The sequence below is a fragment of the Lepidothrix coronata genome, unplaced genomic scaffold (assembly GCF_001604755.1).
Source record: "Lepidothrix coronata isolate B3197 unplaced genomic scaffold, Lepidothrix_coronata-1.0 Scaffold24, whole genome shotgun sequence".
Classification (NCBI taxonomy): domain Eukaryota; kingdom Metazoa; phylum Chordata; class Aves; order Passeriformes; family Pipridae; genus Lepidothrix; species Lepidothrix coronata.
In genome coordinates this window covers 3252735-3264732 of record NW_016690204.1, presented here as the reverse complement: position 1 = coordinate 3264732, position 11998 = coordinate 3252735, and the positions used below count along the sequence as shown (strand labels likewise).

The window sequence follows — 11998 nt, the reverse complement described above, 5'->3', positions numbered from 1 at the left end:
TGCTGGCAGCAGATTATCGGGGCACTCCCTGGAACTGCACCCTCACGGGGTTTGTGAGACAGGAGGTGTTTGTTTGTAAGACAGGAGGTGTTGGTAAGACAGGAGGTGTTGGTAAGACAGGAGGTGTTTGCCACACTCCCCTGGAGCTCCACCTCGTGCCCACCATGGCTGGCTCAGACAGGGCTCCCTGTCCAGGAGGGGAAATTCCTGAGCTGTGTAACAGGATATGAACGTGGGAAAAGGCGACAAACACGAGCAAAATGTCACTAAAGCTCATCTGCTTCTTCTTCTGCGCCCTGATTGCATCAAATCTCACAGGTAAATGACTAAAATATCTCCACTTAAGGCAGAAGACAAAGGGTTTCTGAGTAACAAAGTCTTTTTCCTTTTGTTAAGCATGCCTCTGCAGTACTTAAGCCAAAGAGTATCAGGTCAGGTGATCTTGAATTTTAATTCTTGTTCTAAAATGTATATTAGAGTGTGCAAATGAAAAAACAATCTGTAAATTCTGTGTTCTACCGGTCAATTCTGAACTCTAAAGGGAAATTTCAGTTTGAAGGAATTTAAATAATGCTGTATTTGTCTCTGTTCTTTTGCTGTTCTGTGAGAAGCTGAACCCTCAGTTTTTGTTTTAATGCTGATAACTTTGAGCACAGGGATGCCCTGCCTGTGGAGTGGATGCAGGGTCAGAGAGGAAGGATATAAAGTGCTAATGAATAGCTCAAAATGGTTCACTGAGGGTCTCCTTTACCCTGGAAGGAGGTTCTGCAATTTGTAATCTGCTTCTCCAGGTAAATGCTGGACACCAAACACATCTAGAAGGGGTTTTTGATGGTCAGTCCCCTAGAAAGCAACATGGTTTGCCAGTGTGTTTGGGTTTTGCCTAGTTCTGTCTTAAATGTGCCATCTTAGGGTGTGTCAACAACATTCAGGTTGTTTCTTGCTCCATTTTTTCTCTGCCTCAGAAAAAGAATTAATATCTTCCTTATTATTTATAGTCCTTAATTGCTGATTACAGAAACCACTAGGAGTTAAGGATGCCTGGCTTTCATTTTCAACATTTAGCTTACAAAGAAATTCCTTTATCTTCTTGGGATGTTATAGGCATTATTTTCTTTTTCCCAATATTCAGAATTCCCTTGTCAGATTCCCCTTCCCTGATATTTCCTCAAATGGAGAGGCAGACCATGCTCCAAGATACAAGAAGATGGGGTAATTGCTGTCCTCCAGATTGGCAAAAGGAGATTAAATGATACAACACTTGAAAGTTAAAAAGACAGTGCTTATTAGCACAGCAGTGAGGAAGGATTTCTCAACCCCATAAATAAAATTTTAAGGGACATGCCAGGAAAAGTGGAGATGAGGTAAAGCAATTCTGGACACCACGTAACACCAATTCCAGAGTTACTGTTTCTTCTTGTGTTGTTGAGCCCCTGAAAGGAGAGGATATGATGAATAAAGAGGTAATTGTATTAATATTTTTACAGTGTTCACATGCACTTAACACTAAGTAGTGGTAATAGTAGTGATGAAGTAATGATGAAACATTATTTTGTTCTGTATTCACAAAGCAAGAAGGATATCAAAATCTATCCCAGAGCAATGGAATTTTGTCTGGGTTTATTTAAGACATTTTAAACTGAAAAGTAAGAGAGACAAATGTATTGGATTCCATCATGGGTTTTTTTAATTGTAAATTCTTTATGTTTAACAAAAAGAGGACAAAAATATTATACAAAAAGGGTCATCACCATTCTAAATGGAAATATATTCTTTGTGTAACAAACGTACTGCTGAGAGGGTAGGAGGCAAAAAATGCTATTTACAGAGAAAATCTGGACATGTCTTTCTTTGGCATGACTGGAGACACTGGGGTAAGAGTCAGTATGGCTTGAAAGGCTGGAGTTTGGCTTTTCCTGTGAGGCTATTTCCATATTGCTTGGGAATCCAAAATCAGATGGAAATGTGCAGCCCTGGCCTCTCAGCCCCCTGAGTCCTACCTGTGCTCTCTCCCCTGTACTTTTTTAATGATTGTTTCTTTTTCCCTCAAAATGCATAGACCAGATTTAATGGATTATTTTAGTACTTCCCTGTTTTCACTTGGTGCTTTCTCTGTTTATATAACTTAGAACTGTCTTTTCTCCCAGTGCTAAACTTGTATTTGCTACAATTTTTTTGTGGGCTGTTGCAACAGATGGGTTGGAGAAACCATGAATATAATTTGTTTGGATATGACACAGGATACATTATGTCTAGATCAAAAGTATTTTAGAAAAGCATGAACCTCTCTTCCAAACTATAACTTTCAGCAAGTTTCAGAAACTTAAACCAATGAACTTCTTTTATACAGACTAATGCATTGGCATTAGGTACAGAGTTTTTCCTAGTGAAAGGAAGAAAGAAACCTTAGTTTCTGGATGTGAACTTTTGTGGTTCAGCTGAAATGAGGTGACAGGTCTCACTGTGCCAGTAGGAGAGTCACTGGTTTTGCCAGGATAACAGTGGACTAAGCTAAGCATAGTCTGGGAAGGAAAACTCGTTTCAAGCAGCTATGAAATAACCTTTGGGCCATTAAAAGCCAAAGTCCAGTTCAGAACTATCTTCCTTTAAAATAGGTTTCTGGACAGTTTAATAAGACAGGGTTTAGTACTGTTGAATACAAATATATATATCCAAAAAGTCCTGAAGTCAAGGACTTAAAAAATTAGGAAACACAAACACTCCTGTGCAGTTCACCCCTGTTCAGACCTGGAACTTCATTGTGTGCATGAGTCATGTGGAAAACCAGTGTCTGCTCATGTAAATGAGGATTGTTATGTAATTCACACACTTAGGTAAGCCAGCTCCCAAAATTAACAGGGGAACCAAGAGCACAAAGAAAAGTAGCAAACACCCTAAATGCTGAGAAACATGGAGAACTCAAGAGACTGAATGGGTGGTTAAGCTGCAGTTTGACATCACCAAGGACTTTTTTTTTTTAAAGATTAAAAAGTGCCTTGACACTGACACGGAGCCTCAGGCAGCCAGAAGTGACAGAACTGCTGATATGGCAGAGAGTGACTCCTCTGGTCTCCAAATGGCAAGAAAACTTCTCATCCCAGAAATACCTGGATTTTACCTCAAAGAACAGCTGAGAGTTGTGTCAACAGATCTGTATAACATGTTGAAAAGCGTAAAAAAGTTGGCAACAAGGTTCCCCACATCATTAGTGATTTTATAAAGATATATATATACAGGGAATATTCTAAGAGCAGAAAGAAGAAAGATATTGTTCCAATGCTTTAAAAGAGCAATTGTCATGAAAACATTGCTCAGGGACTTGTCAACTTGATTTTGATCCTGGGTAGAACAACTGACGTTAACTGGTTTAACTTTATAAACATGGCTCAAAAGAAGACACCCTTTTTAATGGCAAAGGCTGTTGGACTATAAACCTGTCAAGTGAAATAATTTAATAAAAGAATAATCTTCAGGTAACACACTGGGATAGAACAGTTACCTTGTTTTGGGGAGTGTGTTTGCCATTGCTACACTGGGTTGGTAGAAACTACTCCACCCATTCCTGCCTTCCACAGGTTCCTTGGGAACCATTCCCTGCTGGGCAGAGAGAACATAATTGTCCTGGGATGGGAGAGCAGCAGAACAGAGATAAGTCTGTTCCCATAGGGTAGTGCAGGATTTTCCCACGGGGAATCCTCCTTTCTGTGCTCTGCTCCAAACACTGCTGAGGATTTTACATCAAGATACCATGGGATAAAATTAACTCCACTGTGGGTACCAACCCATGCTTTGATGATCTCAGAGTAATGTAATAATTTCATTTATAGAGCATTGAGTAAGTTTATTCTATTAAGAGGTACTTTGCAGCCTACAAGGACTCACATTATTAGAATCCTGCAACATGAAGGGAGCTGTAGCAGAGCCAGGATCTTCCTCAGCGTCCAATCCAATCTGGAGAGAAATTGCAGAATCACGGCATTCATTGGAACAGTTTATAGAGAGCATTTTTTACTGGACTTCATTAAATAGAATTGGATGACTTGACCTTTTCTCACAGTTTCACTGATGCAATGAAAACCTCTGGAATAAGAAAAAGGCACCTTTGCCTTTCTGCACACAGTGCCAGCCTGACTGCTCTGTCATTTGCTCTTTGGTTGTCACTTCTTCTTCTTTGTAAAATACTTTCAAATACTGAAGTGACAGTAGTGAAATGAAAAGTGTGTATTTCTGATGCAAAACACTGTTTTGTACTATTCTTTTAAGCCTTTTTTTTTCCTAGTACATTCAATTTTTTTCTTTCTTTTACTGGGAATTTTAGGTGAAAAAGCTTTGCTGACAGCACCGCAGAACATCTCCATTCTTTCTACCAACATGAAACACTTCTTAACTTGGAGTCCTGTGATCATCCAGGGAGAAACTGTGAGATACTCAGTTGAGTTTCAAGGGTAACTTCTGGTTTTGTCTTCTTGTTTGCTCTTTGAACACTGCTTATCTACACTTAGTCCTACTTTTTTTTCTTTTCCTTTTTTTTTTTTATGTTTTGAGCACTATTCAGCTCACAAGCCTAAGAGAAGTTTGATACTTCAGGATTGCTAATCACAAGTGTGTGTGGGGGGGAATTCCTTTTACTCCAGTTCTGAGACTGTTTACAGGTTCATCAATACCTGAGTAATCCAAGGTGTGCATTGATTCCACATAAGAAACCCGCCCTTATCCAAAGAATACAAAAGTTAGGAAGATCAGCCAAAGTTTATGTAGAAGTAGGAAGCTTTTGAGATTTATTCAGTGTTAATCTTTTAAACATTTAACACACATCACAAAAGGTTTCTGATACATCTTGAGCTATGACTTGTATTACAGTATGGCTTTGGAATTCTGGGGTACTAAGAAGGATCAAGTCAAACGAGTGGGCAGGATGTGATGCAGCGACACTGCGTTGGCTCTCCCCACCTCCCACAACATCGAGCTGCATTTGGCTCATGAGCAGGCTGGGAGATGTTCTCTAGATAAATCTAAAACACACCCATACTGCTTTCATACACTCCTGGTGTTCCAGCACATCCCAGTACTGGTTTTACCTGGGAAGGACTAACAGGCAGCCTCAGCCCTGTCACAGGTACATCTCCTGTCACACTGTTGCCCGCGTGCTTTCTTTCCTCCTCAGGGAGTACGAGCGAGTGTACACCAACGAGAGCTGGATCCCCATCTCCGAGTGCTCCCTCATCACAGCCACGCTGTGTAACATCACAGAGGACATCTCAGCCACCGTGGCCTATAACCTGAGGGTGAGGGCAGCTCTTGGTGCCAGGAGGTCAGAGTGGGGCACCCTGAAAGGCTTCTTCAATCGCAACACCAGTGAGTCCCATTACTGGCTTAAGCTGCGTGGTTCGTGTCAGCTTCTCAGAGTTTGGTGGGGGGGGATCCCTCAGGAGCTGGGGTTGTTTAGCCTGGAGAGGAGGAGGCTTAGGTGAGACCTTGTCACTCCCTACAGCTCCCTGAAAGGAGGTTGTAGCCGAGGGAGCATCAGTCTCTTCCATCAGGCAACCAGCAGTAGGACAAGAGGTCACTGTCTTAAGCTGTGCAAGGGGAGGTTTAAGTTGGACATTAGGAAGAAGTTCTTTACAAAGAGAGTGATTTGGCATTGGAATGGGCCGTCCAGGGAGGTGATGGAGTCACTGGACTTGGTCCCATGGTCTGTGTGACAAGGTGGTGTGGGGTCAAAGGTTGGACTCGATGATCTCAGAGGTCTTTTCCAACCTCGCTGATTCTGTGTGTCTGTGACTCTGTGTGTGGTGCCTGCCACACAAAGCCCAGATATCCACAGAGCACATCCTGCTTCTCAGCTCCTCTCATGCTGTGCTGAGATGTTTCACTCCTAGACAGCCATGCTATGTCCTTGGACAGGAGGCAGGGCCAAATACACCAGGGCTTGAATATGAAGGGTTTCAAAGACAGCCAAGGTAACTGCAGGCATTTCTTCTGGCAAGCTGGTTGTTTCTGCTCCTGATTTCAAAGAGTTGTGATCAACTAGGATAGCTGTCAACTAATCCATGTCATCTAGTCACTTCTAAGGGCCCAGAACCTGATCCTATGGGAGCATTCACTCTAGAAAACAGCCATGTCACCCTATGTCTCCCTTATACTATCCTGAAAATCCAATTCCCTCCTCCCATGTTGTCAGATATATGAACTAACCTCAGAAGAGGAAAGAAAAATGGAAACCATATAATTGCCCTCATTCTAGCAATGCAGGGTATTTTCTCCATATCCTTTCAACTCCTGCAAAGCCCGAGGCCCAGCTCAACCCAAGGATCATGATGCAGCCTAAAATTAGTGTACAGTTTCCAGGGTTTCTCTGGAATCATTACCTCTGTTCTCTGCCATGTCTTTAACTGCTTTCTGCAATAAAAACTTATGGTGGAAAACCTCTGCTAAGGTGACTATTCAGCTGCAACTCTCAATCTGGGATGGGCAGCAGTCATCAGGTCTAGCTAAGGCAGAAAATGCCTGTCCTAGACCAGAGCTGACCTGATATTAAACCTTCATCAGTCTTTGGAAGTTATCCGCTACTTCATGAGTGAGCAATCCTCACTCATACAGAACTCTCAGCAGAGCAGCATCAGAAGTGTCACCTAAGTTGGTGAATGTGTCACTTGGTGTGGCAGATTATTCTAGATAGTGCCTTAGCTGAAAAATCCCTCCCTTTTCCAGCAGCTCTGGTGGCACAGAGTTGAGCCACAGACCACAGTGTGAGGCAGAGAGAGGGGAAGGACATTCCTGAGACTGACATGAGAAAAGCAGCAGCTTTCTCACAGTTCAGTGAAGTATTTGACAGCTTGGTTCTGTGCCTCAGGGACCTCAATACAATCCTCTGGCTAAGCTGTGAAAGTTAGAGGATACAGCTTGCAGTGGGATGCAATGTGAATACGACAAAGGTTAAAAAGAGAAGGAAAAGTCGCTCTAACTTCTTGTCCTTCTGCATTTTTACCGCTTGCTTTCCCTTGTCTCTGCTTTCACATCTCTTAGGAAACCTGGCATGAAGTCTGAGAGGAGCTCAGGAATCCAAACACAGCCCACAGGTTGTGTATGGGGTTCCTAGACAGTCAGGGCATCAGCACAGCCCACGGTGCTTCCGGGCTGAGGAGCTCCAATGTCAGAGGCGTAGGTGTAGAATCACATAAAGGATGATAACACATGGAAAACACTTCGAAAAGATCTTCTTAAAACTAACAATTTAGTCAGTCTCACTTCTTCATTTATCAGAATTCAAATAGTTAGTTGGTATCCAGTGTGCCAGCACAGAGCTAAAAAGAAATGCTCTTACTTGGTTAGTAGTTGCATCTTGCAATGCCCCTTTGTTGCTCAATATTTGTTTTTAACATCCGAATAATGTTATCGATTTTCCATTTTAACTTTGAGGCATAGCGTTAGGCAGAATTTCAGCTTTCATTTTAAAAGTACAAGTAGATTTCCAGGCCTCCCATTTGTGGCACATCCATCATGAACATACTTGGCTTTTCTGTTTTCATATTGCTCAGTACTGGTGGCAGTTCCCTGGATGTAAAAGTAAATTCTATTAAGAACATCTCTTCTGTGTGGGACTATGCATTGCTTTCCTTCTTTTCTTGAAAACAGGGAGGCTGAAACTGATTTCAGCTACAGCAGAGTGCTAAATAATGGCATAGATAAGCAGTGCAGAGATGATCTCTGGCTTGTCTTGATTCCCAGTTCACAAATGTACAGTGTGTAGTTTCATCTATACCTGACCGATTCTCATTATTTCACTAATATTCCTCCCGGCAGAATTCCAGGCAAAACCAAGCTTTGAATACCAAAGTAAGCAGGAAGCAAATCACCTGCGGATTCACTTGCATAAATTTACAAAAAAATAAGCCACAGCAGATCATCAGCCCAAGTCTACCTAAAACCATGTAGACCCTAAAAGAAAATCAGGATTCATGTGAAATGCCAGAGTTATCCTGAGGCTCATAATGCTTTTTCCTTCACCTTTGAATAACTGCCAAAATTCCCCATGAAAAAAACAGTGGTTTCTCAGCTCCTGTTCTGCGTGTTAGTGCTCAGCTAATGCCCAGGAGCAGAAGAGCTGGGCTGATCTGGTGTCTCTGCTTCTGGCTGCCCAGCTGGTTCTGCTGCAGTCGGTCACGTGGGGCCCTCAGGCCAGACAGTTCCTCCGCTGGAGAAAATTCAAAACCTTTCAAGTTCTGTGCAACTCAGCTCTTGCCAAGCTCCTGTTTGAAATGCCTGTCATGGTCCTTCTCCTGCTGGAAGTCTCTTACTGCATCTACACATCCTGGGAGGTAGAGCAGAGGGGTTTCTGCCCCACTGAAGCAACCAGCTGTTATTCCACATTAGTGTTACTGTGCTTGTGATGGCAGCTTCTCTTCCTCTCCAGGCTGGGAAAGAGAGGAGGGTTTTAAAGGTTGCCTCTGATGTGATAATGGTGCTCTCTCTGTGTTGGCAGCTTCCCTGACCCCCCCTGTGATGAAGGTCATAGCAGATGGGTATCATTTACTAGTGGAGCTGGAAGAGATGGGGCCTGCCTTTCAGTTCTGTGTTCTCTACTGGAAGAAGGGCCAGGAGAGGAGGGTGAGTGTTAACCTTGGGTTTTGGGTAATAAGAGAGAGCCCTCAGAGAGATCACACAGACACTGCCCAAAGCTCATTTGCCAGTCCAAGCTCCTGCTGGGAGGCTGGAGGACCTACCTGGAGTTGGTGTGTGCCATATCACTGCACATACCACTGGGCTGCTCTTACCCTCATGGAGAAGCTTGCCTGTTCCTTCCACATTTCCTTCTCTGGGAAGAGGAGTCCCCCCAGGTACCTCAACTGTTGAAAGAAAGCAGAAAGTAGATATTCCTCACACACAGCACAACACTCAGATCAGGCAGGACCTTAGTCACCGAGCCCCTACACCAGGGGAGTAGGTTACAGTCTAGTGTTGAGGCCCAACATCATCATTATGCCTCTCTGGCTTACAGCTTCTTCTTTCCATCCCCTCCTACCCTTCCAGATGTGTGTGGTCTCATTCTGCACTCCAATGTGCTTCCTTGTTTGCTGTCCCTTTCTTCCCTTACAGAGTCCTCACCGACACCTCCTGCTGCTCCTTCCTTTCTCCCAGTAAAGTCTGGGCAGCATCATGGCAGAGCTCCTGTTCCAAAACAGGTCCTTGCCCTCTGTTCTGATGCTTTCTCTTCTGATTCTGGGGCAGATGCAGCAGAAGCTGGTGAAAGAAGTCAGGTCTGTGGTTCACCTGGACACCATGGAGGCAGGAGCTGAGTACTGTGTGAAGGCTCAGTCGTACGTCGAGGCCATCAACAGGAGCAGCAGCTTCAGCCAGACCCAGTGTGTGAGAGCCCAGGGTGAGAGCCAGGCCTGCTTCCTATTCCCCTGGTGTAGTCATGCCCAAGGACACCCAGCAGCTCCTCCTTTATTTCCACCCCATATGTCCTGTCTTGTTTGCAAGTGTGCCCATTTGTTCCTTGGGAGAGGTAAAAAAGGGAGACTCGTGAGTGCAGCCCCCTGCACTGGCATGGGTATCCTTTCCTGGAGTGTGTCAACGAGGGATCTCACCAGGATGGGTGCAGGGTTCAGGCTGACTGCAGTGAGTGTTTGTCCTCACAGTCTCTGAGAAGTTTTGTTTTGCTGCTTCTGTTATTTCCAGGTGACACATCCATGTGGCTGGTTACTGCTCTCATCTCCTCTGCTGGCTTTGCTGTGGCTGCTTTAACCCTGCCTTTCCTCACCTGGAAAACAAGTAAAATCTTTCAGTACTCCTGCTGCCCCGTTGCTGTCCTGCCAGACACACTGGTAACTTTTTTTTACTGTGCTTTATTGGTTTTTAGGGTGCTGGGTATTCCCAGGAGCATGGGTCAGGCAGGAAAGGCAGACACATAGGAAGCCGTGCTCATTCCAGCGTGATGGGCTGAGCTGCAGGGACCCAGCATCCCTGAGCTGGCTGCACAGCTGTCACTGCCTTTAACACAGAGCCCTGAGCAGGGAAGATGCTCCTGGTGCTTGTGAGGCATTGACTGACCCTGCCTGAGAAGCTGCTCTCTGAACCAGATCTGTGTCATTGGCAACACTGCTCCATGTCCCCTGGAACCAGCTCTGAGATGCTCAGCTCCTTGGTGAGGAGAAACCTGACATCAAAGGCTCCCTCAGGAGTGTGTTTAAATGCCCAGCTCAAGTGACAGTGCAGGTGGCAGCTTTGATGGGTGAGGGTTCCTGAGCACTGGGTCTCTGGGCAGTTGTGTAGGAAGGATGAGAGGAACAGTTTGTGGGGAGAAGCAGAAAGACAAGCAGACCGGCTCATCAGCCTGAGGGTGTTTGAGTGAGTGCATTTGTTTTGCAGAAAGTATCAGAGCCCTCCAGCCAGCTGATAGCGTGTGGCAGTGAAGAAGCTGAGCAGTGTGATCTGACAGTGGTTGTGATGCCCTCAGAAGAAGTTCTCCGACTGTGGCTACAAGAAACACTTTAGAGCAGTCCAGAAAACAAACAGCCTCTTTGTAGCATCTTCATCCATCTGCATCAAAAGCAAGTAGATGTGACAGCTGCCAGTTCTATGCCTCCCCTTCACATCCTTACCCAGGAGCAGACATGAGGTAACTCAGTTCCCTTTCCCCCATGGGTCGTCCTAAGGCAGAGCTCACCCTTCACCCACCAGGATTTCACCAGAGCAATGCATTTGGAGCCCAGTGCCTTAGTTCCAAACCATTTCAGCCTCAGTGTTTTGCCTCAGTAAGAGCTGCTTACATTGCAAAACCAGCTGGGATGAGCAGGGAAAAAAATGTTTTTAGGGCTGCAGGCCCTGAGCTGAGGTGACACTCATTGAAAAGGGTGTTGGCAGTGACTGAATCCTGATTTGCTGCATGTGACAGATAACAATGTATGGTGCCACCAAAACTTACAGACAGTGCCGTGAGGGATGACTGGATTTCACCAGTACTTAGGAGCAAGTGATGTGAGAAACATCCAGACTTCAGAGGTGGTTGCAGGGAGTGATGAGAACATTTTGGGTGCAGAGCTTTGCAAGAGCAGCAGCATCACTAACAATGTATAGGTCCAAGATCACCTAGTCAAAAATAGGAACACCATGTATGAGTGAAGGAAAAACTAGGAGCTTCAGAAAAAATATAACTAGGAATTAATTGTTTAAGTGAGAGGGAGTGGAGGAAAATAGGGAAAAGACCGAGAAAGGTAGGCTCAAGAAATAGGAGAAGAAATAAAAAGGGACAAAAGTAAGTGCAGATCGTGGTCAGGATTGCCCAGGGTGCCTGCTGGGCACCCCTGGGGTTCAACAGCAGGACATTGACTGTGTCACACAAGGCAAATGATCTTCTGTGGTCAGGAGGGCCAGGCTAAGGGGCAACGGGCTAACAGAGGAATATCAGGATGAATGGATCAAGCATCACAGCATTGTCATGGTAGTGATGATTCCAGACCTGACAACATCACTATCCTCCAGATATCCTGTCTTCTTAAGGAAAGATGTTGCCAAAGACACAAGAAATTCCTTCTAAATACAAATAAAATATAGTTGTTTTGTATATTGCAATTGTGGCTGTCACTTTGGGGAAAGAAAAGTAATTTCTTACCTCTGAAGCAGAGACTTGTGTTAGCAGGGCATGAAAAGACATTGATCTGAGAAGCTTTTTTTAAGGCTCTCAGTGGGTCTAATGAAATGCAAGACATCCCTTTCTTAAAGAATATGTTTTCTTAAATTTCATTCTTGCAATCTTGCATGAGGCCATCGGGTGGCAACAAAGCACCGTGAAAAAGTAGAAGTGACTCAGGACTATCTATACCTGTATTGTCCTGTCCAGGCTTTTGCCCCGGGCCCTGATCAGCACCTCCTTTTCGTGTTGCAGCTCAGTTGCTTGTTTTATTCCTGTCTCACTGGCTTCTGTCTGGACAGTATTGGGATGTAGTACTTTGGTGTTAAACCATAAGATTGTTACTGCTGAATATTTAGCAAATTA

At 44.4% G+C, this 11998-nt stretch overlaps 1 protein-coding gene across 1 annotated transcript; it reads left to right on the top strand.

Moving 5' to 3' along the window:
- Window positions 1-260: 260 nt before the first annotated feature.
- Window positions 261-11486, top strand: IL20RB (interleukin 20 receptor subunit beta). The gene is made up of 7 exons (XM_017808793.1): window positions 261-318; window positions 4319-4445; window positions 5165-5355; window positions 8483-8607; window positions 9229-9379; window positions 9682-9827; window positions 10372-11486. The coding sequence occupies exons 1-7, from the start codon at window positions 261-263 to the stop codon at window positions 10495-10497; spliced, it is 924 nt and encodes a 307-aa protein (XP_017664282.1). The 3' UTR covers window positions 10498-11486.
- The last annotated feature ends 512 nt before the right edge of the window (window positions 11487-11998 follow it).